The 23,692-nt window shown below is 43.7% G+C and overlaps 1 protein-coding gene across 1 annotated transcript in view; it reads left to right on the top strand.

Annotated features, from left to right (window-relative positions):
* LOC129356805 (arf-GAP with GTPase, ANK repeat and PH domain-containing protein 1-like) overlaps positions 1-23,692 on the top strand; it is an 88,933-nt gene that overhangs the window by 45,103 nt on the left and 20,138 nt on the right. Inside the window, 3 exon segments of the mRNA XM_055026354.1 lie at positions 17,033-17,201; positions 18,181-18,345; positions 23,230-23,388. Coding sequence (XP_054882329.1) covers positions 17,033-17,201; positions 18,181-18,345; positions 23,230-23,388 — 493 coding nt within the window.

The raw sequence follows: 23,692 nt of genomic DNA, 5'->3' as shown, positions 1-23,692 counted from the left end.
GTTAGCTTTAGCTCCTTCTGTCAGCTTTAGTTCCTTCTGTCAGCTTTAGCTCCTTCTGTCAGCTTTAGCTCCTTCTGTTAACTTTAGCTCCATCTGTTAGCTTTAGCTCGTTCTGTTAGCTTTAACTCCTTCTGTTAGCTTTAGCTCCTTCTGTCAGCTTTAGCTCCTTCTGTTAGCTTTAACTCATTCTGTTAGCTTTAGCTCCTTCTGTTAGCTTTAGCTCCTTCTGTCAGCTTTAGTTCCTTCTGTTAGCTTTAGCTCCTTCTGTCAGCTTTAGCTCCTTCTGTTAGCTTTAGCTCCTTCTGTTAGCTTTAGCTCCTTCTGTCAGCTTTAGTCCTTCTGTCAGCTTTAGCTCCTTCTGTTAGCTTTAGCTCCTTCTGTTAGCTTTAGCTCCTTCTGTTAGCTTTAGCTCCTTCTGTTAGCTTTAGCTCCTTCTGTCAGCTTTAGCTCCTTCTGTTAGCTTTAGCTCCTTCTGTCAGGTTTAGTTCCTTCTGTCAGCTTTAGCTCCTTCTGTTAGCTTTAGCTCCTTCTGTTAGCTTTAGCTCCTTCTGTCAGCTTTAGTTCCTTCTGTTAGCTTTAGCTCCTTCTGTTAGCTTTAGCTCCTTCTGTCAGCTTTAGCTCCTTCTGTTAGCTTTAGCTCCTTCTGTCAGCTTTAGCTCCTTCTGTTAGCTTTAGCTCCTTCTGTCAGCTTTAGCTCCTTCTGTTAGCTTTAGCTCCTTCTGTCAGCTTTAGCTCCTTCTGTCAGCTTTAGTTCCTTCTGTTAGCTTTAGCTCCTTCTGTCAGCTTTAGCTCCTTCTGTTAGCTTTAGCTCCTTCTGTTAGCTTTAACTCCTTCTGTCAGCTTTAGTTCCTTCTGTTAGCTTTAGCTCCTTCTGTCAGCTTTAGCTCCTTCTGTTAGCTTTAGCTCCTTCTGTTAGCTTTAGCTCCTTCTGTCAGCTTTAGTTCCTTCTGTCAGCTTTAGCTCCTTCTGTTAGCTTTAGCTCCTTCTGTTAGCTTTAGCTCCTTCTGTTAGCTTTAGCTCCTTCTGTCAGCTTTAGCTCCTTCTGTTAGCTTTAGCTCCTTCTGTCAGGTTTAGTTCCTTCTGTCAGCTTTAGCTCCTTCTGTTAGCTTTAGCTCCTTCTGTTAGCTTTAGCTCCTTCTGTCAGCTTTAGTTCCTTCTGTTAGCTTTAGCTCCTTCTGTTAGCTTTAGCTCCTTCTGTCAGCTTTAGCTCCTTCTGTTAGCTTTAGCTCCTTCTGTCAGCTTTAGCTCCTTCTGTTAGCTTTAGCTCCTTCTGTCAGCTTTAGCTCCTTCTGTTAGCTTTAGCTCCTTCTGTTAGCTTTAGTTCCTTCTGTCAGCTTTAGTTCCTTCTGTCAGCTTTAGCTCCTTCTGTTAGCTTTAGCTCCTTCTGTCAGCTTTAGTTCCTTCTGTCAGCTTTAGCTCCTTCTGTTAGCTTTAGCTCCTTCTGTTAGCTTTAGCTCCTTCTGTCAGCTTTAGTTCCTTCTGTTAGCTTTAGCTCCTTCTGTTAGCTTTAGCTCCTTCTGTCAGCTTTAGCTCCTTCTGTTAGCTTTAGCTCCTTCTGTTAGCTTTAGCTCCTTCTGTTAGCTTTAGCTCCTTCTGTCAGCTTTAGCTCCTTCTGTTAGCTTTAGCTCCTTCTGTTAGCTTTAGCTCCTTCTGTTAGCTTTAGCTCCTTCTGTCAGCTTTAGTTCCTTCTGTCAGCTTTAGCTCCTTCTGTTAGCTTTAGCTCCTTCTGTGAGCTTTAGCTCCTTCTGTCAGCTTTAGCTCCTTCTGTCAGCTTTAGCTCCTTCTGTTAGCTTTAGCTCCTTCTGTTAGCTTTAGTTCCTTCTGTTAGCTTTAGCTCCTTCTGTTAGCTTTAGCTCCTTCTGTCAGCTTTAGCTCCTTCTGTTAGCTTTAGCTCCTTCTGTTAGCTTTAGCTCCTTCTGTTAGCTTTAGCTCCTTCTGTCAGCTTTAGCTCCTTCTGTTAGCTTTAGCTCCTTCTGTCAGCTTTAGCTCCTTCTGTCAGCTTTAGTTCCTTCTGTCAGCTTTAGCTCCTTCTGTTAGCTTTAGCTCGTTCTGTTAGCTTTAGCTCCTTCTGTCAGCTTTAGTTCCTTCTGTTAGCTTTAGCTCCTTCTGTTAGCTTTAGCTCCTGTTAGCTTTAGCTCCTTCTGTTAGCTTTAGCTCCTTCTGTTAGCTTTAGCTCCTTCTGTCAGCTTTAGCTCCTTCTGTTAGCTTTAGCTCCTTCTGTCAGCTTTAGCTCCTTCTGTTAGCTTTAGCTCCTTCTGTTAGCTTTAGTTCCTTCTGTCAGCTTTAGTTCCTTCTGTCAGCTTTAGCTCCTTCTGTTAGCTTTAGCTCCTTCTGTCGCTTTAGTTCCTTCTGTCAGCTTTAGCTCCTTCTGTTAGCTTTAGCTCCTTCTGTCAGCTTTAGTTCCTTCTGTTAGCTTTAGCTCCTTCTGTTAGCTTTAGCTCCTTCTGTCAGCTTTAGCTCCTTCTGTTAGCTTTAGCTCCTTCTGTTAGCTTTAGCTCGTTCTGTTAGCTTTAGCTCCTTCTGTCAGCTTTAGCTCCTTCTGTTAGCTTTAGCTCCTTCTGTTAGCTTTAACTCCTTCTGTTAGCTTTAGCTCCTTCTGTCAGCTTTAGTTCCTTCTGTCAGCTTTAGCTCCTTCTGTTAGCTTTAGCTCCTTCTGTTAGCTTTAGCTCCTTCTGTCAGCTTTAGTTCCTTCTGTCAGCTTTAGCTCCTTCTGTTAGCTTTAGTTCCTTCTGTTAGCTTTAGCTCCTTCTGTTAGCTTTAGCTCCTTCTGTCAGCTTTAGTTCCTTCTGTCAGCTTTAGCTCCTTCTGTTAGCTTTAGCTCCTTCTGTTAGCTTTAGCTCCTTCTGTCAGCTTTAGCTCCTTCTGTTAGCTTTAGCTCCTTCTGTTAGCTTTAGCTCCTTCTGTTAGCTTTAGCTCCTTCTGTTAGCTTTAGCTCCTTCTGTCAGCTTTAGCTCCTTCTGTTAGCTTTAGCTCCTTCTGTTAGCTTTAGCTCCTTCTGTCAGCTTTAGTTCCTTCTGTCAGCTTTAGCTCCTTCTGTTAGCTTTAGCTCCTTCTGTTAGCTTTAGCTCCTTCTGTTAGCTTTAGCTCCTTCTGTCAGCTTTAGCTCCTTCTGTTAGCTTTAGCTCCTTCTGTTAGCTTTAGCTCCTTCTGTTAGCTTTAGCTCCTTCTGTCAGCTTTAGTTCCTTCTGTTAGCTTTAGCTCCTTCTGTTAGCTTTAGCTCCTTCTGTTAGCTTTAGCTACTTCTGTTAGCTTTAGCTCCTTCTGTTAGCTTTAGCTCCTTCTGTCAGCTTAGTTCCTTCTGTCAGCTTTAGCTCCTTCTGTCAGCTTTAGCTCCTTCTGTTAACTTTAGCTCCATCTGTTAGCTTTAGCTCGTTCTGTTAGCTTTAACTCCTTCTGTTAGCTTTAGCTCCTTCTGTCAGCTTTAGCTCCTTCTGTTAGCTTTAACTCATTCTGTTAGCTTTAGCTCGTTCTGTTAGCTTTAGCTCCTTCTGTTAGCTTTAGCTCCTTCTGTTAGCTTTAGTTCCTTCTGTCATCTTTAGCTCCTTCTGTTAGCTTTAGCTCCTTCTGTTAGCTTTAGCTCCTTCTGTCAGCTTTAGTTCCTTCTGTTAGCTTTAGCTCCTTCTGTTAGCTTTAGCTCCTTCTGTTAGCTTTAGCTCATTCGGTCAGCTTTAGCTCCTTCTGTCAGCTTTAGCTCCTTCTGTTAGCTTTAGCTCCTTTTGTTAGCTTTAGCTCCTTCTGTTAGCTTTAGCCCGTTCTGTTAGCTTTAACTCCTTCTGTTAGCTTTAGCTCCTTCTGTCAGCTTTAGCTCTTTCTGTTAGCTTTAACTCGTTCTGTTAGCTTTAGCTCCTTCTGTTAGCTTTAACTCAATCTGTTAGCTTTAGCTCGTTCTGTTAGCTTTAGCTCCTTCTGTTAGCTTTAGCTCATTCTGTTAACTTTAGCTCATTCTGTTAGCTTTAGCTCCTTCTGTTAGCTTTAGCTCCTTCTGTCAGCTTTAGTTCCTTCTGTTAGCTTTAGCTCCTTCTGTTAGCTTTAGCTCCTTCTGTTAGCTTTAGCTCCTTCTGTTAGCTTTAGCTCCTTCTGTCAGCTTTAGCTCCTTCTGTTAGCTTTAGCTCCTTCTGTTAGCTTTAGCTCCTTCTGTCAGCTTTAGTTCCTTCTGTCAGCTTTAGCTCCTTCTGTTAGCTTTAGCTCCTTCTGTTAGCTTTAGCTCCTTCTGTTAGCTTTAGCTCCTTCTGTCAGCTTTAGCTCCTTCTGTTAGCTTTAGCTCCTTCTGTTAGCTTTAGCTCCTTCTGTTAGCTTTAGCTCCTTCTGTCAGCTTTAGGTCCTTCTGTTAGCTTTAGCTCCTTCTGTTAGCTTTAGCTCCTTCTGTTAGCTTTAACTCCTTCTGTTAGCTTTAGCTCCTTCTGTCAGCTTTAGCTCCTTCTGTTAGCTTTAACTCATTCTGTTAGCTTTAGCTCGTTCTGTTAGCTTTAGCTCCTTCTGTTAGCTTTAGCTCCTTCTGTTAGCTTTAGTTCCTTCTGTCATCTTTAGCTCTTCTGTAGCTTTAGCTCCTTCTGTTAGCTTTAGCTCCTTCTGTCAGCTTTAGTTCCTTCTGTTAGCTTTACTCCTTCTGTTAGCTTTAGCTCCTTCTGTTAGCTTTAGCTCATTCGGTCAGCTTTAGCTCCTTCTGTCAGCTTTAGCTCCTTCTGTTAGCTTTAGCTCCTTTTGTTAGCTTTAGCTCCTTCTGTTAGCTTTAGCCCGTTCTGTTAGCTTTAACTCTGTTAGCTTTAGCTCCTTCTGTCAGCTTTAGCTCTTCTGTTAGCTTTAACTCGTTCTGTTAGCTTTAGCTCCTTCTGTTAGCTTTAACTCAATCTGTTAGCTTTAGCTCGTCTGTTAGCTTTAGCTCCTTCTGTTAGCTTTAGCTCATTCTGTTAACTTTAGCTCATTCTGTTAGCTTTAGCTCCTTCTGTTAGCTTTAGCTCCTTCTGTCAGCTTTAGTTCCTTCTGTTAGCTTTAGCTCCTTCTGTTAGCTTTAGCTCCTTCTGTTAGCTTTAGCTCCTTCTGTTAGCTTTAGCTCCTTCTGTTAGCTTTAGCTCCTTCTGTCAGCTTTAGCTCCTTCTGTTAGCTTTAGCTCCTTCTGTTAGCTTTAGCTCCTTCTGTCAGCTTTAGTTCCTTCTGTCAGCTTTAGCTCCTTCTGTTAGCTTTAGCTCCTTCTGTTAGCTTTAGCTCCTTCTGTTAGCTTTAGCTCCTTCTGTCAGCTTTAGCCTTCTGTTAGCTTTTAGCTCCTTCTGTTAGCTTTAGCTCCTTCTGTTAGCTTTAGCTCCTTCTGTCAGCTTTAGGTCCTTCTGTTAGCTTTAGCTCCTTCTGTTAGCTTTAGCTCCTTCTGTTAGCTTTAGCTACTTCTGTTAGCTTTAGCTCCTTCTGTTAGCTTTAGCTCCTTCTGTCAGCTTTAGTTCCTTCTGTCAGCTTTAGCTCCTTCTGTTAACTTTAGCTCCGTCTGTTAGCTTTAGCTCGTTCTGTTAGCTTTAACTCCTTCTGTTAGCTTTAGCTCCTTCTGTCAGCTTTAGCTCCTTCTGTTAGCTTTAACTCATTCTGTTAGCTTTAGCTCCTTCTGTTAGCTTTAGCTCCTTCTGTTAGCTTTAGCTCCTTCTGTTAGCTTTAGTTCCTTCTGTCATCTTTAGCTCTTCTGTTAGCTTTAGCTCCTTCTGTTAGCTTTAGCTCCTTCTGTCAGCTTTAGTTCCTTCTGTTAGCTTTAGCTCCTTATGTTAGCTTTAGCTCCTTATGTTAGCTTTAGCTCATTCGGTCAGCTTTAGCTCCTTCTGTCAGCTTTAGCTCCTTCTGTTAGCTTTAGCTCCTTTGTTAGCTTTAGCTCCTTCTGTTAGCTTTAGCCCGTTCTGTTAGCTTTAACTCCTTCTGTTAGCTTTAGCTCCTTCTGTCAGCTTTAGCTCTTTCTGTTAGCTTTAACTCGTTCTGTTAGCTTTAGCTCCTTCTGTAGCTTTAACTCAATCTGTTAGCTTTAGCTCGTTCTGTTAGCTTTAGCTCCTTCTGTTAGCTTTAGCTCATTCTGTTAACTTTAGCTCATTCTGTTAGCTTTAGCTCCTTATGTTAGCTTTAGCTCGTTCTGTTAACTTTAGCTCCTTCTGTTAGCTTTAGCTCCTTCTGTCAGCTTTAGCTCCTTCTGTTAGCTTTAGCTCCTTCTGTCAGCTTTAGCTCCTTTCTGTTAGCTTTAGCTCCTTCTGTTAGCTTTAGTTCTTCTGTCAGCTTTAGTTCCTTCTGTCAGCTTTAGCTCCTTCTGTTAGCTTTAGCTCCTTCTGTCAGCTTTAGTTCCTTCTGTCAGCTTAGCTCCTTCTTTCAGCTTTAGTTCCTTCTGTTAGCTTTAGCTCCTTCTGTTAGCTTTAGCTCCTTCTGTCAGCTTTAGCTCCTTCTGTTAGCTTTAGCTCCTTCTGTTAGCTTTAGCTCCTTCTGTTAGCTTTAGCTCGTTCTGTTAGCTTTAGCTCCTTCTGTCAGCTTTAGCTCCTTCTGTTAGCTTTAGCTCCTTCTGTTAGCTTTAGTTCCTTCTGTCAGCTTTAGCTCCTTCTGTTAGCTTTAGCTCCTTCTGTTAGCTTTAGCTCCTTCTGTCAGCTTTAGTTCCTTCTGTCAGCGTTAGCTCTGTTAGCTTTAGCTCCTTCTGTCAGCTTTAGTTCCTTCTGTCAGCTTTAGCTCCTTCTGTTAGCTTTAGTTCCTTCTGTTAGCTTTAGCTCCTTCTGTTAGCTTAGCTCCTTCTGTCAGCTTTAGTTCCTTCTGTCAGCTTTAGCTCGTTCTGTTAGCTTTAGCTCCTTCTGTCAGCTTTAGTTCCTTTGTTAGCTTTAGCTCCTTCTGTTAGCTTTAGCTCCTTCTGTTAGCTTAAGCTCCTTCTGTCAGCTTTAGCTACTTCTGTTAGATTTAGCTCCTTCTGTTAGCTTTAGCTCCTTCTGTCAGCTTTAGCTCCTTCTGTTAGCTTTAGCTCCTTCTGTTAGATTTAGCTCCTTCGGTCAGCTTTAGCTCCATCTGTCAGCTTTAGCTCCTTCTGTCAGCTTTAGCTCCTTCTGTTAACTTTAGCTCCATCTGTTAGCTTTAGCTCGTTCTGTTAGCTTTAAACTCCTTCTGTTAGCTTTAGCTCCTTCTGTCAGCTTTAGCTCCTTCTGTTAGCTTTAACTCATTCTGTTAGCTTTAGCTCGTTCTGTTAGCTTTAGCTCCTTCTGTTAGCTTTAGCTCCTTCTGTTAGCTTTAGCTCCTTCTGTCAGCTTTAGCTCTTTCTGTTAGCTTTAACTCGTTCTGTTAGCTTTAGCTCCTTCTGTTAGCTTTGACTCATTCTGTTAGCTTTAGCTCCTTCTGTCAGCTTTAGTTCCTTCTGTCAGCTTTAGCTCCTTCTGTTAGCTTTAGCTCCTTCTGTCAGCTTTAGCTCCTTCTGTCAGCTTTAGTTCCTTCTGTCAGCTTTAGCTCCTTCTGTTAGCTTTAGCTCCTTCTGTTAGCTTTAGCTCCTTCTGTCAGCTTTAGTTCCTTCTGTTAGCTTTAGCTCCTTCTGTTAGCTTTAGCTCCTTCTGTTAGCTTTAGCTCCTTCTGTTAGCTTTAGCTCCTTCTGTCAGCTTTAGCTCCTTCTGTTAGCTTTAGCTCCTTCTGTTAGCTTTAGCTCCTTCTGTCAGCTTTAGTTCCTTCTGTCAGCTTTAGCTTCTGTTAGCTTTAGCTCCTTCTGTTAGCTTTAGCTCCTTCTGTTAGCTTTAGCTCCTTCTGTCAGCTTTAGCTCCTTCTGTTAGCTTTAGCTCCTTCTGTTAGCTTTAGCTCCTTCTGTCAGCTTTAGTTCCTTCTGTTAGCTTTAGCTCCTTCTGTTAGCTTTAGCTCCTTCTGTTAGCTTTAGCTACTTCTGTTAGCTTTAGCTCCTTCTGTCAGCTTTAGTTCCTTCTGTCAGCTTTAGCTCCTTCTGTCAGCTTTAGCTCCTTCTGTTAACTTTAGCTCCATCTGTTAGCTTTAGCTCGTTCTGTTAGCTTTAACTCCTTCTGTTAGCTTTAGCTCTTCTGTCAGCTTTAGCTCCTTCTGTTAGCTTTAACTCATTCTGTTAGCTTTAGCTCGTCTGTTAGCTTTAGCTCCTTCTGTTAGCTTTAGCTCCTTCTGTTAGCTTTAGTTCCTTCTGTCATCTTTAGCTCCTTCTGTTAGCTTTAGCTCCTTCTGTTAGCTTTAGCTCCTTCTGTCAGCTTTAGTTCCTTCTGTTAGCTTTAGCTCCTTATGTTAGCTTTAGCTCCTTATGTTAGCTTTAGCTCATTCGGTCAGCTTTAGCTCCTTCTGTCAGCTTTAGCTCCTTCTGTCAGCTTTAGTTCCTTCTGTTAGCTTTAGCTCCTTCTGTTAGCTTAGCTCCTTCTGTTAGCTTTAGCTACTTCTGTTAGCTTTAGCCTTCTGTTAGCTTTAGCTCCTTCTGTCAGCTTTAGTTCCTTCTGTCAGCTTTAGCTCCTTCTGTCAGCTTTAGCTCCTTCTGTTAACTTTAGCTCCATCTGTTAGCTTTAGCTCGTTCTGTTAGCTTTAACTCCTTCTGTTAGCTTTAGCTCCTTCTGTCAGCTTTAGCTCCTTCTGTTAGCTTTAACTCATTCTGTTAGCTTTAGCTCGTTTCTGTTAGCTTTAGCTCCTTCTGTTAGCTTTAGCTCCTTCTGTTAGCTTTAGTTCCTTCTGTCATCTTTAGCTCCTTCTGTTAGCTTTAGCTCCTTCTGTTAGCTTTAGCTCCTTCTGTCAGCTTTAGTTCCTTCTGTTAGCTTTAGCTCCTTTGTTAGCTTTAGCTCCTTATGTAGCTTTAGCTCCTTCTGTTAGCTTTAGCTCCATTCTGTTAACTTTAGCTCATTGTTAGCTTTAGCTCCTTCTGTTAGCTTTAGCTCCTTCTGTCAGCTTTAGTTCCTTCTGTTAGCTTTAGCTCCTTCTGTTAGCTTTAGCTCCTTCTGTTAGCTTTAGCTCCTTCTGTTAGCTTTAGCTCCTTGTTAGCTTTAGCTCCTTCTGTCAGCTTTAGCTCCTTCTGTTAGCTTTAGCTCCTTCTGTTAGCTTTAGCTCCTTCTGTCAGCTTTAGTTCCTTCTGTCAGCTTTAGCTCCTTCTGTTAGCTTTAGCTCCTTCTGTTAGCTTTAGCTCCTTCTGTCAGCTTTAGCTCCTTCTGTTAGCTTTAGCTCCTTCTGTTAGCTTTAGCTCCTTCTGTCAGCTTTAGCTACTTCTGTTAGATTTAGCTCCTTCTGTTAGCTTTAGCTCCTTCTGTCAGCTTTAGCTCCTTCTGTTAGCTTTAGCTCCTTCTGTTAGATTTAGCTCCTTCGGTCAGCTTTAGCTCCATCTGTCAGCTTTAGCTCCTTCTGTCAGCTTTAGCTCCTTCTGTAACTTTAGCTCCATCTGTTAGCTTTAGCTCGTTCTGTTAGCTTTAACTCCTTCTGTTAGCTTTAGCTCCTTCTGTCAGCTTTAGCTCTTCTGTTAGCTTTAACTCATTCTGTTAGCTTTAGCTCGTTCTGTTAGATTTAGCTCCTTCTGTTAGCTTTAGCTCCTTCTGTTAGCTTTAGCTCCTTCTGTCAGCTTTAGCTCTTTCTGTTAGCTTTAACTCGTTCTGTTAGCTTTAGCTCCTTCTGTTAGCTTTAACTCATTCTGTTAGCTTTAGCTCCTTCTGTCAGCTTTAGTTCCTTCTGTCAGCTTTAGCTCCTTCTGTTAGCTTTAGCTCCTTCTGTCAGCTTTAGCTTCTTCTGTCAGCTTTAGTTCCTTCTGTCAGCTTTAGCTCCTTCTGTTAGCTTTAGCTCCTTCTGTTAGCTTTAGCTCCTTCTGTCAGCTTTAGTTCCTTCTGTTAGCTTTAGCTCCTTCTGTTAGCTTTAGCTCCTTCTGTTAGCTTTAGCTCCTTCTGTTAGCTTTAGCTCCTTCTGTAGCTTTAGCTCCTTCTGTTAGCTTTAGCTCCTTCTGTCAGCTTTAGTTCCTTCTGTCAGCTTTAGCTCCTTCTGTTAGCTTTAGCTCCTTCTGTTAGCTTTAGCTCCTTCTGTTAGCTTTAGCTCCTTCTGTCAGCTTTAGCTCCTTCTGTTAGCTTTAGCTCCTTCTGTTAGCTTTAGCTCCTTCTGTTAGCTTTAGCTCCTTCTGTCAGCTTTAGTTCCTTCTGTTAGCTTTAGCTCCTTCTGTTAGCTTTAGCTCCTTCTGTTAGCTTTAGCTACTTCTGTTAGCTTTAGCTCCTTCTGTTAGCTTTAGCTCCTTCTGTCAGCTTTAGTTCCTTCTGTCAGCTTTAGCTCCTTCTGTCAGCTTTAGCTCCTTCTGTTAACTTTAGCTCCATCTGTTAGCTTTAGCTCGTTCTGTTAGCTTTAACTCCTTCTGTTAGCTTTAGCTCCTTCTGTCAGCTTTAGCTCCTTCTGTTAGCTTTAACTCATTCTGTTAGCTTTAGCTCGTTCTGTTAGCTTTAGCTCCTTCTGTTAGCTTTAGCTCCTTCTGTTAGCTTTAGTTCCTTCTGTCATCTTTAGCTCCTTCTGTTAGCTTTAGCCTTCTGTTAGCTTTAGCTCCTTCTGTCAGCTTTAGTTCCTTCTGTTAGCTTTAGCTCCTTATGTTAGCTTTAGCTCCTTATTAGCTTTAGCTCATTCGGTCAGCTTTAGCTCCTTCTGTCAGCTTAGCTCCTTCTGTTAGCTTTAGCTCCTTTTGTTAGCTTTAGCTCCTTCTGTTAGCTTTAGCCCGTTCTGTTAGCTTTAACTCCTTCTGTTAGCTTTAGCTCCTTCTGTCAGCTTTAGCTCTTCTGTTAGCTTTAACTCGTTCTGTTAGCTTTAGCTCCTTCTGTTAGCTTTAACTCAATCTGTTAGCTTTAGCTCGTTCTGTTAGCTTTAGCTCCTTCTGTTAGCTTTAGCTCATTCTGTTAACTTTAGCTCATTCTGTTAGCTTTAGCTCCTTCTGTTAGCTTTAGCTCCTTCTGTCAGCTTTAGCTCCTTCTGTTAGCTTTAGCTCCTTCTGTTAGCTTTAGCTCCTTCTGTTAGCTTTAGCTCCTTCTGTTAGCTTTAGCTCCTTCTGTCAGCTTTAGCTCCTTCTGTTAGCTTTAGCTCCTTCTGTTAGCTTTAGCTCCTTCTGTCAGCTTTAGTTCCTTCTGTCAGCTTTAGCTCCTTCTGTTAGCTTTAGCTCCTTCTGTTAGCTTTAGCTCCTTCTGTCAGCTTTAGCTCCTTCTGTTAGCTTTAGCTCCTTCTGTTAGCTTTAGCTCCTTCTGTTAGCTTTAGCTCCTTCTGTCAGCTTTAGTTCCTTCTGTTAGCTTTAGCTCCTTCTGTTAGCTTTAGCTCCTTCTGTTAGCTTTAGCTCCTTCTGTTAGCTTTAGCTCCTTCTGTCAGCTTTAGTTCCTTCTGTCAGCTTTAGCTCCTTCTGTCAGCTTTAGCTCCTTCTGTTAACTTTAGCTCCATCTGTTAGCTTTAGCTCGTTCTGTTAGCTTTAACTCCTTCTGTTAGCTTTAGCTCCTTCTGTCAGCTTTAGCTCCTTCTGTTAGCTTTACTCATTCTGTTAGCTTTAGCTCGTTCTGTTAGCTTTAGCTCCTTCTGTTAGCTTTAGCTCCTTCTGTTAGCTTTAGTTCCTTCTGTCATCTTTAGCTCCTTCTGTTAGCTTTAGCTCCTTCTGTTAGCTTTAGCTCCTTCTGTCAGCTTTAGTTCCTTCTGTTAGCTTTAGCTCCTTATGTTAGCTTTAGCTCCTTATGTTAGCTTTAGCTCATTCGGTCAGCTTTAGCTCCTTCTGTCAGCTTTAGCTCCTTCTGTTAGCTTTAGCTCCTTTTGTTAGCTTTAGCTCCTTCTGTTAGCTTTAGCCCGTTCTGTTAGCTTTAACTCCTTCTGTTAGCTTTAGCTCCTTCTGTCAGCTTTAGCTCTTTCTGTTAGCTTTAACTCGTTCTGTTAGCTTTAGCTCCTTCTGTTAGCTTTACTCAATCTGTTAGCTTTAGCTCGTTCTGTTAGCTTTAGCTCCTTCTGTTAGCTTAGCTCATTCTGTTAACTTTAGCTCATTCTGTTAGCTTTAGCTCCTTATGTTAGCTTTAGCTCGTTCTGTTAACTTTAGCTCCTTCTGTTAGCTTTAGCTCCTTCTGTCAGCTTTAGCTCCTTCTGTTAGCTTTAGCTCCTTCTGTCAGCTTTAGCTCCTTCTGTTAGCTTTAGCTCCTTCTGTTAGCTTTAGTTCCTTCTGTCAGCTTTAGTTCCTTCTGTCAGCTTTAGCTCCTTCTGTTAGCTTTAGCTCCTTCTGTCAGCTTTAGTTCCTTCTGTCAGCTTTAGCTCCTTCTGTTAGCTTTAGCTCCTTCTGTTAGCTTAGCTCCTTCTGTTAGCTTTAGCTCCTTCTGTCAGCTTTAGCTCCTTCTGTTAGCTTTAGATCCTTCTGTTAGCTTTAGCTCGTTCTGTTAGCTTTAGCTCCTTCTGTCAGCTTTAGCTCCTTCTGTTAGCTTTAGCTCCTTCTGTTAGCTTTAGCTCCTTCTGTCAGCTTTAGTTCCTTCTGTCAGCTTTAGCTCCTTCTGTAGCTTTAGCTCCTTCTGTTAGCTTTAGCTCCTTCTGTCAGCTTTAGTTCCTTCTGTCAGCTTTAGCTCCTTCTGTTAGCTTTAGCTCCTTCTGTCAGCTTAGTTTCCTTCTGTCAGCTTTTAGCTCCTTCTGTCAGCTTTAGTTCCTTCTGTTAGCTTTAGCTCTTCTGTTAGCTTTAGCTCCTTCTGTCAGCTTTAGTTCCTTCTGTCAGCTTTAGCTCGTTCGTTAGCTTTAGCTCCTTCTGTCAGCTTTAGTTCCTTCTGTTAGCTTTAGCTCCTTCTGTTAGGCTTTAGCTCTTCTGTTAGCTTTAGCTCCTTCTGTTAGCTTTAGCTCCTTCTGTCAGCTTTAGCTACTTCTGTTAGATTTAGCTCCTTCTGTTAGCTTTAGCTCCTTCTGTCAGCTTTAGCTCCTTCTGTTAGCTTTAGCTCCTTCTGTTAGATTTAGCTCCTTCGGTCAGCTTTAGCTCCATCTGTCAGCTTTAGCTCCTTCTGTCAGCTTTTAGCTCCTTCTGTTAACTTAGCTCCATCTGTTAGCTTTAGCTCGTTCTGTTAGCTTTAAACTCCTTCTGTTAGCTTTAGCTCCTTCTGTCAGCTTTAGCTCCTTCTGTTAGCTTTAACTCATTCTGTTAGCTTTAGCTCGTTCTGTTAGCTTTAGCTCCTTCTGTTAGCTTTAGCTCCTTCTGTTAGCTTTAGCTCCTTCTGTCAGCTTTAGCTCTTTCTGTTAGCTTTAACTCGTTCTGTTAGCTTTAGCTCCTTCTGTTAGCTTTAACTCATTCTGTTAGCTTTAGCTCCTTCTGTCAGCTTTAGTTCCTTCTGTCAGCTTTAGCTCCTTCTGTTAGCTTTAGCTCCTTCTGTCAGCTTTAGTTCCTTCTGTCAGCTTTAGCTCCTTCTGTTAGCTTTAGTTCCTTCTGTTAGCTTTAGCTCCTTCTGTTAGCTTTAGCTCCTTCTGTCAGCTTTAGTTCCTTCTGTCAGCTTTAGCTCGTTCTGTCAGCTTTAGCTCCTTCTGTCAGCTTTAGTTCCTTCTGTTAGCTTTAGCTCCTTCTGTTAGCTTTAGCTCCTTCTGTTAGCTTTAGCTCCTTCTGTTAGCTTTAGCTCCTTCTGTCAGCTTTAGCTACTTCTGTTAGATTTAGCTTCTGTTAGCTTTAGCTCCTTCTGTCAGCTTTAGCTCCTTCTGTTAGCTTTAGCTCCTTCTGTTAGATTTAGCTCCTTCGGTCAGCTTTAGCTCCATCTGTCAGCTTTAGCTCCTTCTGTCAGCTTTAGCTCCTTCTGTTAACTTTAGCTCCATCTGTTAGCTTTAGCTCGTTCTGTTAGCTTTAACTCCTTCTGTTAGCTTTAGCTCCTTCTGTCAGCTTAGCTCCTTCTGTTAGCTTTAACTCATTCTGTTAGCTTTAGCTCGTTCTGTTAGCTTTAGCTCCTTCTGTTAGCTTTAGCTCCTTCTGTTAGCTTTAGCTCCTTCTGTCAGCTTTAGCTCTTTCTGTTAGCTTTAACTCGTTCTGTTAGCTTAGCTCCTTCTGTTAGCTTTAACTCATTCTGTTAGCTTTAGCTCGTTCTGTTAGCTTTAGCTCCTTCTGTTAGCTTTAGCTCATTCTGTTAACTTTAACTCATTCTGTTAGCTTTAGCTCCTTCTGTTAGCTTTAGCTCGTTCTGTTAACTTTAGCTCCTTCTGTTAGCTTTAGCTCCTTCTGTTTAGCTTTAGCTCGTTCTGTTAACTTTAGCTCCTTCTGTTAGCTTTAGCTCCTTCTGTCACATTGCCTAGTTTTCTTTGGCATTTAACTACATTTGTATGAATTTTTGGTAGTTTTCTGTAGTATTTTTACATTTTTAGTACTTAGGAACTGTCACTAGCATCCAGCGAGTTTTATTTAGTTTCTATGCTGGTTGTGAATCATGGAGTTTATTCTTTGCTTGGTTTTTATTGCTGAACTTGATTTTTCAGCTGTTTCCTTCCTGTGTTTTTAAAGCTTTTCTTTACGTTCATGATGTCAGAAAAGCTTTTGTTTTCCAGATTTCTTCGTGTTGGCTGGTTGTTGATGCTTTGTGAATTAATCTTGTGTTGGGACTCATTCATAGTTTCATGTCTTCATGGTTTTGCCGTCCAGCTTCATGTGTCCTTTGTGGCTTCCGTAGCCACAGTTCTGACATGAAACAACATTTTAAAGATCAGCAAACTGTTTTCAGCTTGAGCCTTCCTGACCCTGAGTAGTGAAGTACAGTTTAGCAGCAGCTGGGAGTTGCTGGTTTGATTCCCTGCAGAGCCGTCGCCACACTTCGCCTCTCTGCACCGTCAGTCAGCCGTTAGAGGAGCTGAAGCAGCAAATTAGAGTTAAACTCATCATAACACATCAGCGCCGCATAAACCGCCTGCAGCAGCGCAGTCCGACCGACCCGGATCAGCTGGATCAGCGCCGCTGGATCCAATCATAGCGGCGCCGCTGCTGCTGAGCCCGGTTCTGGTTCTGGTTCTGATCCGTCCAGCTGGCTACGCACAGAACTGCTGAAAACTGAATCATCTTCTACAGACTGAGTCATGTGCGAACCGGTCTGGTTCTGGATTGTTGCCTGGAGCAGGTTCCCAAAGTGGGGTTGGAGGGCCCTGAGGGGGCTGTGAGGCTCCAAGTGTCGGGTCCAAACCAGATTTGATGTTTGGACCCGATATGAGGCGTACGGAGGCAAGACTAGGAAAAACTGAACGAATCACTGAAGATAACTAAATGTGAACATATAAATATAAAAATGTCAAAGTTAAATAATCCAATCTGTGAGAATTATGTGTTCAATATTGGACTGGTTTCCTAAAGGTTCTGGACCCGTTTGGGCTTTCATTCGGTCTTATTTTGGAGGTTCTGGATCCAGTTGTAGTTCTGGTTCTGGACCCATATTAGGCTGTCATTAGGTTCTGCCGCCTCCATCAGAACCAGCCACCAGTAGATCTGCTGGTTCTGCTCCGTCGGTCAGACCGGTGTCGATTGATTGGACCGGTGCTGATCGGACGGTGCTGATTGGACGGTGCTGATCGGATCGGTGCTGATCGGACCGGTGCTGATCCGACCCGGTCTCTCTCTCTCTCTCCATGCTGCAGCTTTCCCTCCGTCCTCTCAGCTGTTGCCGTAGCGACCGTGCTGATGAACGTCGGATGCAGATGGAGAGTCATTAGGGCGTCAATCTGTCGGAGCGTTTACCCAGAATCCCCGGCGAGGCCCTGGAGAGCACTAGGCTTTGAATAGGCCCTTTGTCAGGAGAGCTGCCAGCAGGAGGCGGGACGATCAGAGAGAGAGAGAGAGAGTGTGTGTGTGTGTGTGTGTGTGTGTGTGTGTGTGTGTGTGTTGTGTGTGTTAATAATCTAGTTTATGGTTATTATTTACGGCACGGCGGTGGCAGCCGTTACTGCGGTCGTTATTCTCAGCCTCTTCATCAGACGTGTCGGGTCGTTTGGCGGCGGTCCAAACCCATCAGAACCACACAGGATGTAAACAACCACAGGTCTGGTTCTGGACCTGTTGAATCCCATCTGGACCAGGTCCGACTGGTTCTGTTGACCTGGTTGGTTTGGGCCAGTTCTGGTTCTGGTTTCTTTCAGGTTATTGATTCAGAACCAGTTTGGTACTTTTTGTGGACGGGTTCAGGCTCCTCCTGGTGCCAGGTCCGGCTCGGTTCCCAGGAGAACTCCTAGTCTGGTTTGGACCCGTTTCAGCTGATTCAGTTCAGTCTTGGTTTCTGGTCCAGTTTGGATCGGTTCTGGTTCTGTCCTGGTGGTTCTGATGTTTTAGCTAAAAACCATCCATTAAAATGTTTCAGTATCTGGAAAACAGAACCCATGAGCAATCCAGGAGAGTCCCAGAACATTTGGTCAGCTGGATGAATCAGATTATTTCAAACTAGTTATTGTTTGGTTATTTCTGCCGTCACAAAGTCACTGAGGCTGAATACAATCAGGAATGTTTGCTAACGGAAAATAAAACTTGATTCAAAGCAGGAAATTGCATTTATTGGCCTTATTGTTATCCTCTCTCTCTCTGTCTCTCTCTCTGTCTCTCTGTCTCTCTCTGTCTCTCTCTCTGTCTCTCTCTCTGTCTCTCTCTCTCTGTCTCTCTCTCTCTCTCTGTCTCTCTCTCTCTCTGTCTCTCTCTCTGTCTCTCTGTCTCTGTCTCTGTCTCTGTCTCTCTGTCTCTCTCTGTCTCTGTCTCTCTCTGTCTCTCTCTGTCTCTCTCTCTGTCTCTCTCTGTCTCTCTCTCTCTCTGTCTCTCTCTCTCTCTGTCTCTCTGTCTCTCTCTCTCTCTCTGTCTCTCTGTCTCTCTCTCGTCTCTCTCTCTGTCTCTCTGTCTCTCTCTCTGTCTCTCTCTCTGTCTCTCTCTCTGTCTCTCTCTCTCTGTCTCTCTCTGTCTCTCTCTCTGTCTCTGTCTCTCTCTCTCTGTCTCTCTCTTTCTCTGTCTCTCTCTCTCTCTGTCTCTCTCTCTCTCTCTGTCTCTCTCTCTCTCTGTCTCTCTCTTCTCTCTCTCTCTCTCTCTGTCTCTCTCTCTCTCTGTCTCTCTCTCTCTCTCTCTGTCTCTCTCTGTCTCTCTCTCTGTCTCTCTGTCTCTCTGTCTCTCTCTGTCTCTCAGGACTACATGCAGAACGTTCACGGGAAGGAAATCGATCTTCTGCGGACCACCGTTAAGGTTCCGGGGAAGAGGCCGCCGCGCGCCGTCTCAGCCTGCGGCGCCGGGTCCAACCAGAACGCCAACGGCCTGGTGAAGGACATGAGCAATGTCCAGCTGGGACCGGCCTCAGGTCAGTTTCAGGGGCAGCTCTGTGGCCCTGGGGCAGGCCGGCCACTGAGGTTTCAGTTTATTAAACTGGATTTTAATCTGGGCTGAAAGGATCTATCAGATTAATTGAGATTATTGATTAATTGTTAGGTGGGATATTTGGTGAAAAAAACATGTTCAGAGCAGCAGTTCATCCAGAACTACAGAAATAAAACTGGTCCTGCTGTGTTCAGGCAGCGTAGGAAACGCCGGCGTTCTGCCGCTTCCTGAGTGTTTGATGATCTCAGCTGAATGCAGGCCAGCAGCTCCTGTTCATCATCTGGGTCCTTCAGAAACCGGGCCGGCCTTGGTGGAACAAGCGCCGCGCTTCACCTGATGGAGGCGTCGTAAAACAAAAGCCGGGGGCGCCGCCGCGTGTCGCGCTCTGCTGCATAAAAGCAGCTCAGAGGCTTAAATCAAGCAGGAGAACCGCTGAGAGCATGAATATTCAGGATCCATCACTAATTAATGCCATGAATATTAATGCAGTGAGCGAGCAGGCTGAGACTGGAGGGAGAGGAAACAACAGCAACAGGAAGAGGAAACACTGGAGGAGGAAACACTGGGACGGGGAATGCAGGAGAAAATTTGATGCTACCTCCCACCTGCAGGTGGCAGTGTTTCTCTGACTTCATGTCAGCTTAGAGTTCATTATCGATACAAACAAAAACTCATTTACCAAATTTAAAAATCTCTAATATTCTTGTAAATATTCTAAATAACCTCCATTATATTTCAGATTTTTATTGAAAAAGATTTGTTAAAATCATGAAACCTGCTCTGAATGTGTTGTTCTTCCAGCTAATGGCCTTCATATATCCTCCAATTAGCGATTAATCGATTACTAAATCGCTCGATCCATCACGATTAATCAGATTGTTGGTTTCAGCCGCAGTGTTTAGTCCTGTAGTTCCCTGTGCTGCCTGCAGAGGGCAGCCTGCTGACCTGCTGACCCTCCTCAGGCTCGGTGTCCAGCAGCACGTCGGCGTCCCAGATGGCGAGCGGCGTCAGCCTGGTGTCCTTCAACAGCCGCGGCCTGGAGGGCCTCCACCAGCGCTCCTACTCCGTCTCCAGCGCCGACCAGTGGGCCGACGCCACCGTCATCGCCAACTCTGGAGTCGGCACAGGTGAGAGGCTCAGGAGGCCAGACACGCAGCAGCACCAGGGGGCCCTGGGCCTCACGGTGCAGCTGCATGGTAGAGCTCTGTGGCTGCTGGGGTGTGTGCTTGACTTGAAGTGGCAGCATTACGTCCTCAGGACCAAACACACACACACACAGACTGACAGCTGTCAGGCCGCGTGTTGTCATGATGATAAGTCTGACTGGCAGCCCCCCACCAGCCGTCCTAAAGCAGCGTTTAAAGCTGTGAAGCTGGTGGAGAGGAGAAGTGTTGCTGCTTGTACTCAACTCCCCCACACTGACGATCAACAAAATCATGGAACTGGTTTCAAACCAGTTTAATGCAAACAGAAAACTGCTTGAAACAAACCTCACACCGTTATGCTAAATCATTTCCACACTTCAGCCAAGACCAAGACCGAATTTTCATCCAGTTCAAACCAATCAGAAACCAGTTCAAACCAATAAGAAACCAGTTCAAACCAACATAACCAGTTCAAACCAATCAGAAACCAGTTCACACCAACATAAACCAGTTCACACCAACATAAACCAGTTCAAACCAATCAGAAACCAGTTCAAACCAAGATAAACCAGTTCAAACCAACATAAACCAGTTCAAACCAACAAAAACCAGTTCAAACCGACATAAACCAGCTCAAACCAATCAGAAACCAGTTCAAACCAACCAGATACCAGTTTCAAACCAATCAGAAACCAGTTCAAACCAACATAAACCAGTTCAAACCAATCAGAAACCAGTTCAAACCAACATAAACCAGTTCAAACCAACGTAAACCAGTTCATACCAACCAGAAACCAGTTCAAACCAACATAAACCAGTTCAAACCAATCAGAAACCAGTTCAAACCAACATAAACCAGTTCAAACCAATCAGAAACCAGTTCAAACCAACATAAACCAGTTCAAACCAACAAAAACCAGTTCAAACCAATCAGAAACCAGTTCAAACCAATCAGAAACCAGTTCAAACCAACATAACCAGTTCAAACCAATCAGAAACCGGTTCAAACCAACATTAAAAAGTTCAAACCAATCAGAAACCAGTTCAAACCAACATAAACCAGTTCAAACCAACATAAACCTGTTCAAACCAATCAGAAACCAGTTCAAACCAACAAAAAAACCAGTTCAAACCAATCAGAAACCAGTTCAAACCAATCAGAAACCAGTTCAAACCAATCAGAAACCAGTTCAAACCAACAACCAGTTCAAACCAACATAAACCAGTTCAAACCAACATAAACCAGTTCAAACCAATCAGAAACCAGTTCAAACCAACATAAACCAGTTCAAACCAACGTAAACCAGTTCATACCAACCAGAAACCAGTTCAAACCAACATAAACCAGTTCAAACCAATCAGAAACCAGTTCAAACCAACATAAACCAGTTCAAACCAACAAAAACCAGTTCAAACCAATCAGAAACCAGTTCAAACCAATCAGAAACCAGTTCAAACCAACATAAACCAGTTCAAACCAACAAAAACCAGTTCAAACCAACATAAACCAGTTCAAACCAACATAAACCAGTTCAAACCAACATAAACCAGTTCAGACCAATCAGAAACCGGTTCAAACCAACATAAACCAGTTCAAACCATAAACCTGTTCAAACCAATCAGAAACCAGTTCAAACCAATCAGAAACCAGTTCAAACCAATCAGAAACCAGTTCAAACCAACATAAACCAGTTCAAACCAACCAGAAACCAGTTCAAACCAATCAGAAACCAGTTCAAACCAATCAGAAACCAGTTCAAACCAACAAAAACCAGTTCAAACCAACATAAACCAGTCAAACCAACATAAACCAGTTCAAACCAACATAACCAGTTCAAACCAATCAGAAACCAGTTCAAACCAACATAAACCAGTTCAAACCAACATAAACCAGTTCAAACCAATCAGAAACCAGTTCAAACCAACATAAACCAGTTCAAACCAACATAAACCAGTTCAAACCAATCAGAAACCAGTTCAAACCAATCGGAAACCAGTTCAAACCAATCGGAAACCAGTTCAAACCAACATAAACCAGTTCAAACCAACATAAACCAGTTCAAACCAATCAGAAACCAGTTCAAACCAACATAAACCAGTTCAAACCAACATAAACCAGTTCAAACCAACATAAACCAGTTCAAACCAATCGGAAACCAGTTCAAACCAATCGGAAACCAGTTCAAACCAACATAAACCAGTTCAAACCAATCAGAAACCAGTTCAAACCAACGTAAACCAGTTCAAACCAATCAGAAACCAGTTCATACCAATCGGAAACCAGTTCAAACCAATCGGAAACCAGTTCAAACCAATCGGAAACCAGTTCAAACCAATCAGAAACCAGTTCATACCAATCGGAAACCAGTTCAAACCAATCGGAAACCAGTTCAAACCAATCGGAAACCAGTTCAAACCAATCAGAAACCAGTTCAAACCAATCAGAAACCAGTTCAAACCAATCGGAAACCAGTTCAAACCAACATAAACCAGTTCAAACCAATCAGAAACCAGTTCAAACCAATCGGAAACCAGTTCAAACCAACATAAACCAGTTCAAACCAATCAGAAACCAGTTCAAACCAATCGGAAACCAGTTCAAACCAATCAGAAACCAGTTCAAACCAATCAGAAACCAGTTCAAACCAACATAAACCAGTTCAAACCAACATAAACCAGTTCAAACCAATCAGAAACCAGTTCAAACCAACATAAACCAGTTCAAACCAACATAAACCAGTTCAAACCAACATAAACCAGTTCAAACCAATCAGAAACCAGTTCAAACCAACATAACCAGTTCAAACCAACATAAACCAGTTTCAAACCAATCAGAAACCAGTTCAAACCAATCAGAAACCAGTTCAAACCAATCGGAAACCAGTTCAAACCAATCAGAAACCAGTTCAAACCAGATTGTAAAAGTTGAAAACCTTTGAATTTGTTTCAGTTTAGTCCTATAAAAGAGATTTCTTCTCCAGATATTTTTCCAGTAAATCAGAAACTGGTACCGGAGAAGAAATTCAAATGATGAAATAAAAACACATTAGAAACAGACATGAGTTTTAAACGAGGCAGTAAGTTATTAAAATGAGCCAGAGGTCCGGTTGGTTCCAGGGTCTGCAAAGTTCCTGGACTTCTGAGAAAAACAAACAAGTTTTATGTAGTCTAGTTAAGTTTACCTGAACTGAAGCTCATTTTTACAGTGTAGCTGAAGCATTCAGTTATTAAATGAATATAAAACCTTCCCAGCTGCAGTTCTGCGGCGGCAGAGTGATGCTGCGGGGGGCGCTGCGGACCGGAGCAGGTCTGCAGATGGCGGCCGTTAATTGCCGCTCGGGGACGGCGTCTTGTCAGCAGAGATAAGTTGTCACATTTTCCACTTGAGCTGAGACTAAACGATTGTAAAGTAAGTTATGGCCGTCCTTGGGCGCCGCGCGGGTCGGGGTTCCGTTCAGACGCACGGAGCTGCTGTCAGCGCGCCGCCGCGCCGGCCGATTGATGAGAGCCGAATGTTATTTTATTCCGCCGCTGGTCACAGCTGTCAGCCTACTGAGGGAGGCCAGAGAGACGCGGCGGCGCAGCGGAGAGGCTCAGGCCCGACCGCTGCAGACTACCCACCGAATCAGACAAATCACAGCAGGTCGCGACCTCACAGACACCAAAACCAACAAACAGAGCCATGAGCCAGGAGACGGAAATAACAAAACCACTACGTCTGAACTCAGCGTTAATCCTGGTTCTGATTACGACATTTCAGAACCAGATTCACTGGTTCTGTGTCCAGTGACAAAACCTCTGAGACCAGATTAATACCAGTCCAAGACTAATTTACCATGTCACTAAAACCAGTCCTAAACCAGTTAGGAACTGGTTCCAGTCTAAAACCAGTCCTGCTAGAGACTGGTTTTCTCTAGCAGGACCAGAGAAAACCAGTCTAGACTGGTTTGGTACCAGTCTAGACTGGTTTGGTACCAATTTAGACTGGTTTGGTACCAGTCTAGACTGGTTTGGTACCAGTCTAGACTGGTTTGGTACCAATTTAGACTGGTTTGGTACCAGTCTAGACTGGTTTGGTACCAGTCTAGACTGGTTTGGTACCAGTTTAGACTGGTTTGGTACCAGTCTAGACTGGTTTGGTACCAGTCTGGTTTGGTACCAGTCTAGACTGGTTTGGTACCAGTCTAGACTGGTTGGTACCAGTCTAGACTGGTTTGGTACCAGTTTAGACTGGTTTGGTACCAGTCTAGACTGGTTTGGTACCAGTCTAGACTGGTTTGCTACCAGTCTAGACTGGTTTGGTACAAATTTAGACTGGTTTGGTACCAGTCTAGACTGGTTTGGTACCAGTCTAGACTGGTTTGCTACCAGTCTAGACTGGTTTGCTACCAGTCTAGACTGGTTTGGTACCAATTTAGACTGGTTTGGTACCAGTCTAGACTGGTTTGGTACCAGTCTAGACTGGTTTGGTACCAGTCTAGACTGGTTTGCTACCAGTCTAGACTGGTTTGGTACCAATTTAGACTGGTTTGGTACCAGTTTAGACTGGTTTGGTACCAGTCTAGACTGGTTTGGTACCAGTCTAGACTGGTTTGGTACCAATTTAGACTGGTTTGGTACCAGTCTAGACTGGTTTGGTACCAATTTAGACTGGTTTGGTACCAGTCTAGACTGGTTTGGTACCAGTCTAGACTGGTTTGCTACCAGTCTAGACTGGTTTGGTACCAATTTAGACTGGTTTGGTACCAGTCTAGACTGGTTTGGTACCAGTCTAGACTGGTCTGGATCCAGTAAGCAGAACCCTGGCTTGAACACAGCCTCATGTAAACCTTGTGTCTTCTGTCTCATTGCTGCTCTACGTTGCAGACACCGGTTTGGGTGACTCAGTCTGCTCCAGTCCCAGTATCCAGTACCACCAGTCCAAGATGGAGCCTCCCCCATCACCGCACGCCAACCGCAAGAAGCACCGGCGGAAGAAGAGCACCAGCAACTTCAAGGCGGACGGCTTCTCTGGTACTGCAGAAGGTAACGCCATCCCCCCTCCCATCGCCTCACTTTCCTCACCCGGGTTTGACCCCGGACCGGTTCTGGTCCGGCCTGCGGACACGTGAGCGGGTTCTGAGACCCGGGTTTGGAAACGCTGCCATGTGATCGTCTGAGACTCCTGACCTCTAGAGGGAGCGAGGGATCTCTCCATCCTCATTCCTCTGCCCTTCATCTCGGCCTCCATCTTTGATTTGTTTCAAAACTTTAAACCAAATGTCTGTTTGCTGCAATTTACCGAGTCCGACTGGGACGACTAGAATCCGGTCAAGATCCAGTCAGGATC

The sequence above is a fragment of the Poeciliopsis prolifica genome, unplaced genomic scaffold (assembly GCF_027474105.1).
Source record: "Poeciliopsis prolifica strain line A6 unplaced genomic scaffold, Auburn_PproV2 SCAFFOLD195, whole genome shotgun sequence".
Lineage (NCBI taxonomy): Eukaryota > Metazoa > Chordata > Actinopteri > Cyprinodontiformes > Poeciliidae > Poeciliopsis > Poeciliopsis prolifica.
This window is presented reverse-complemented; position numbering and strand designations above follow the sequence as displayed.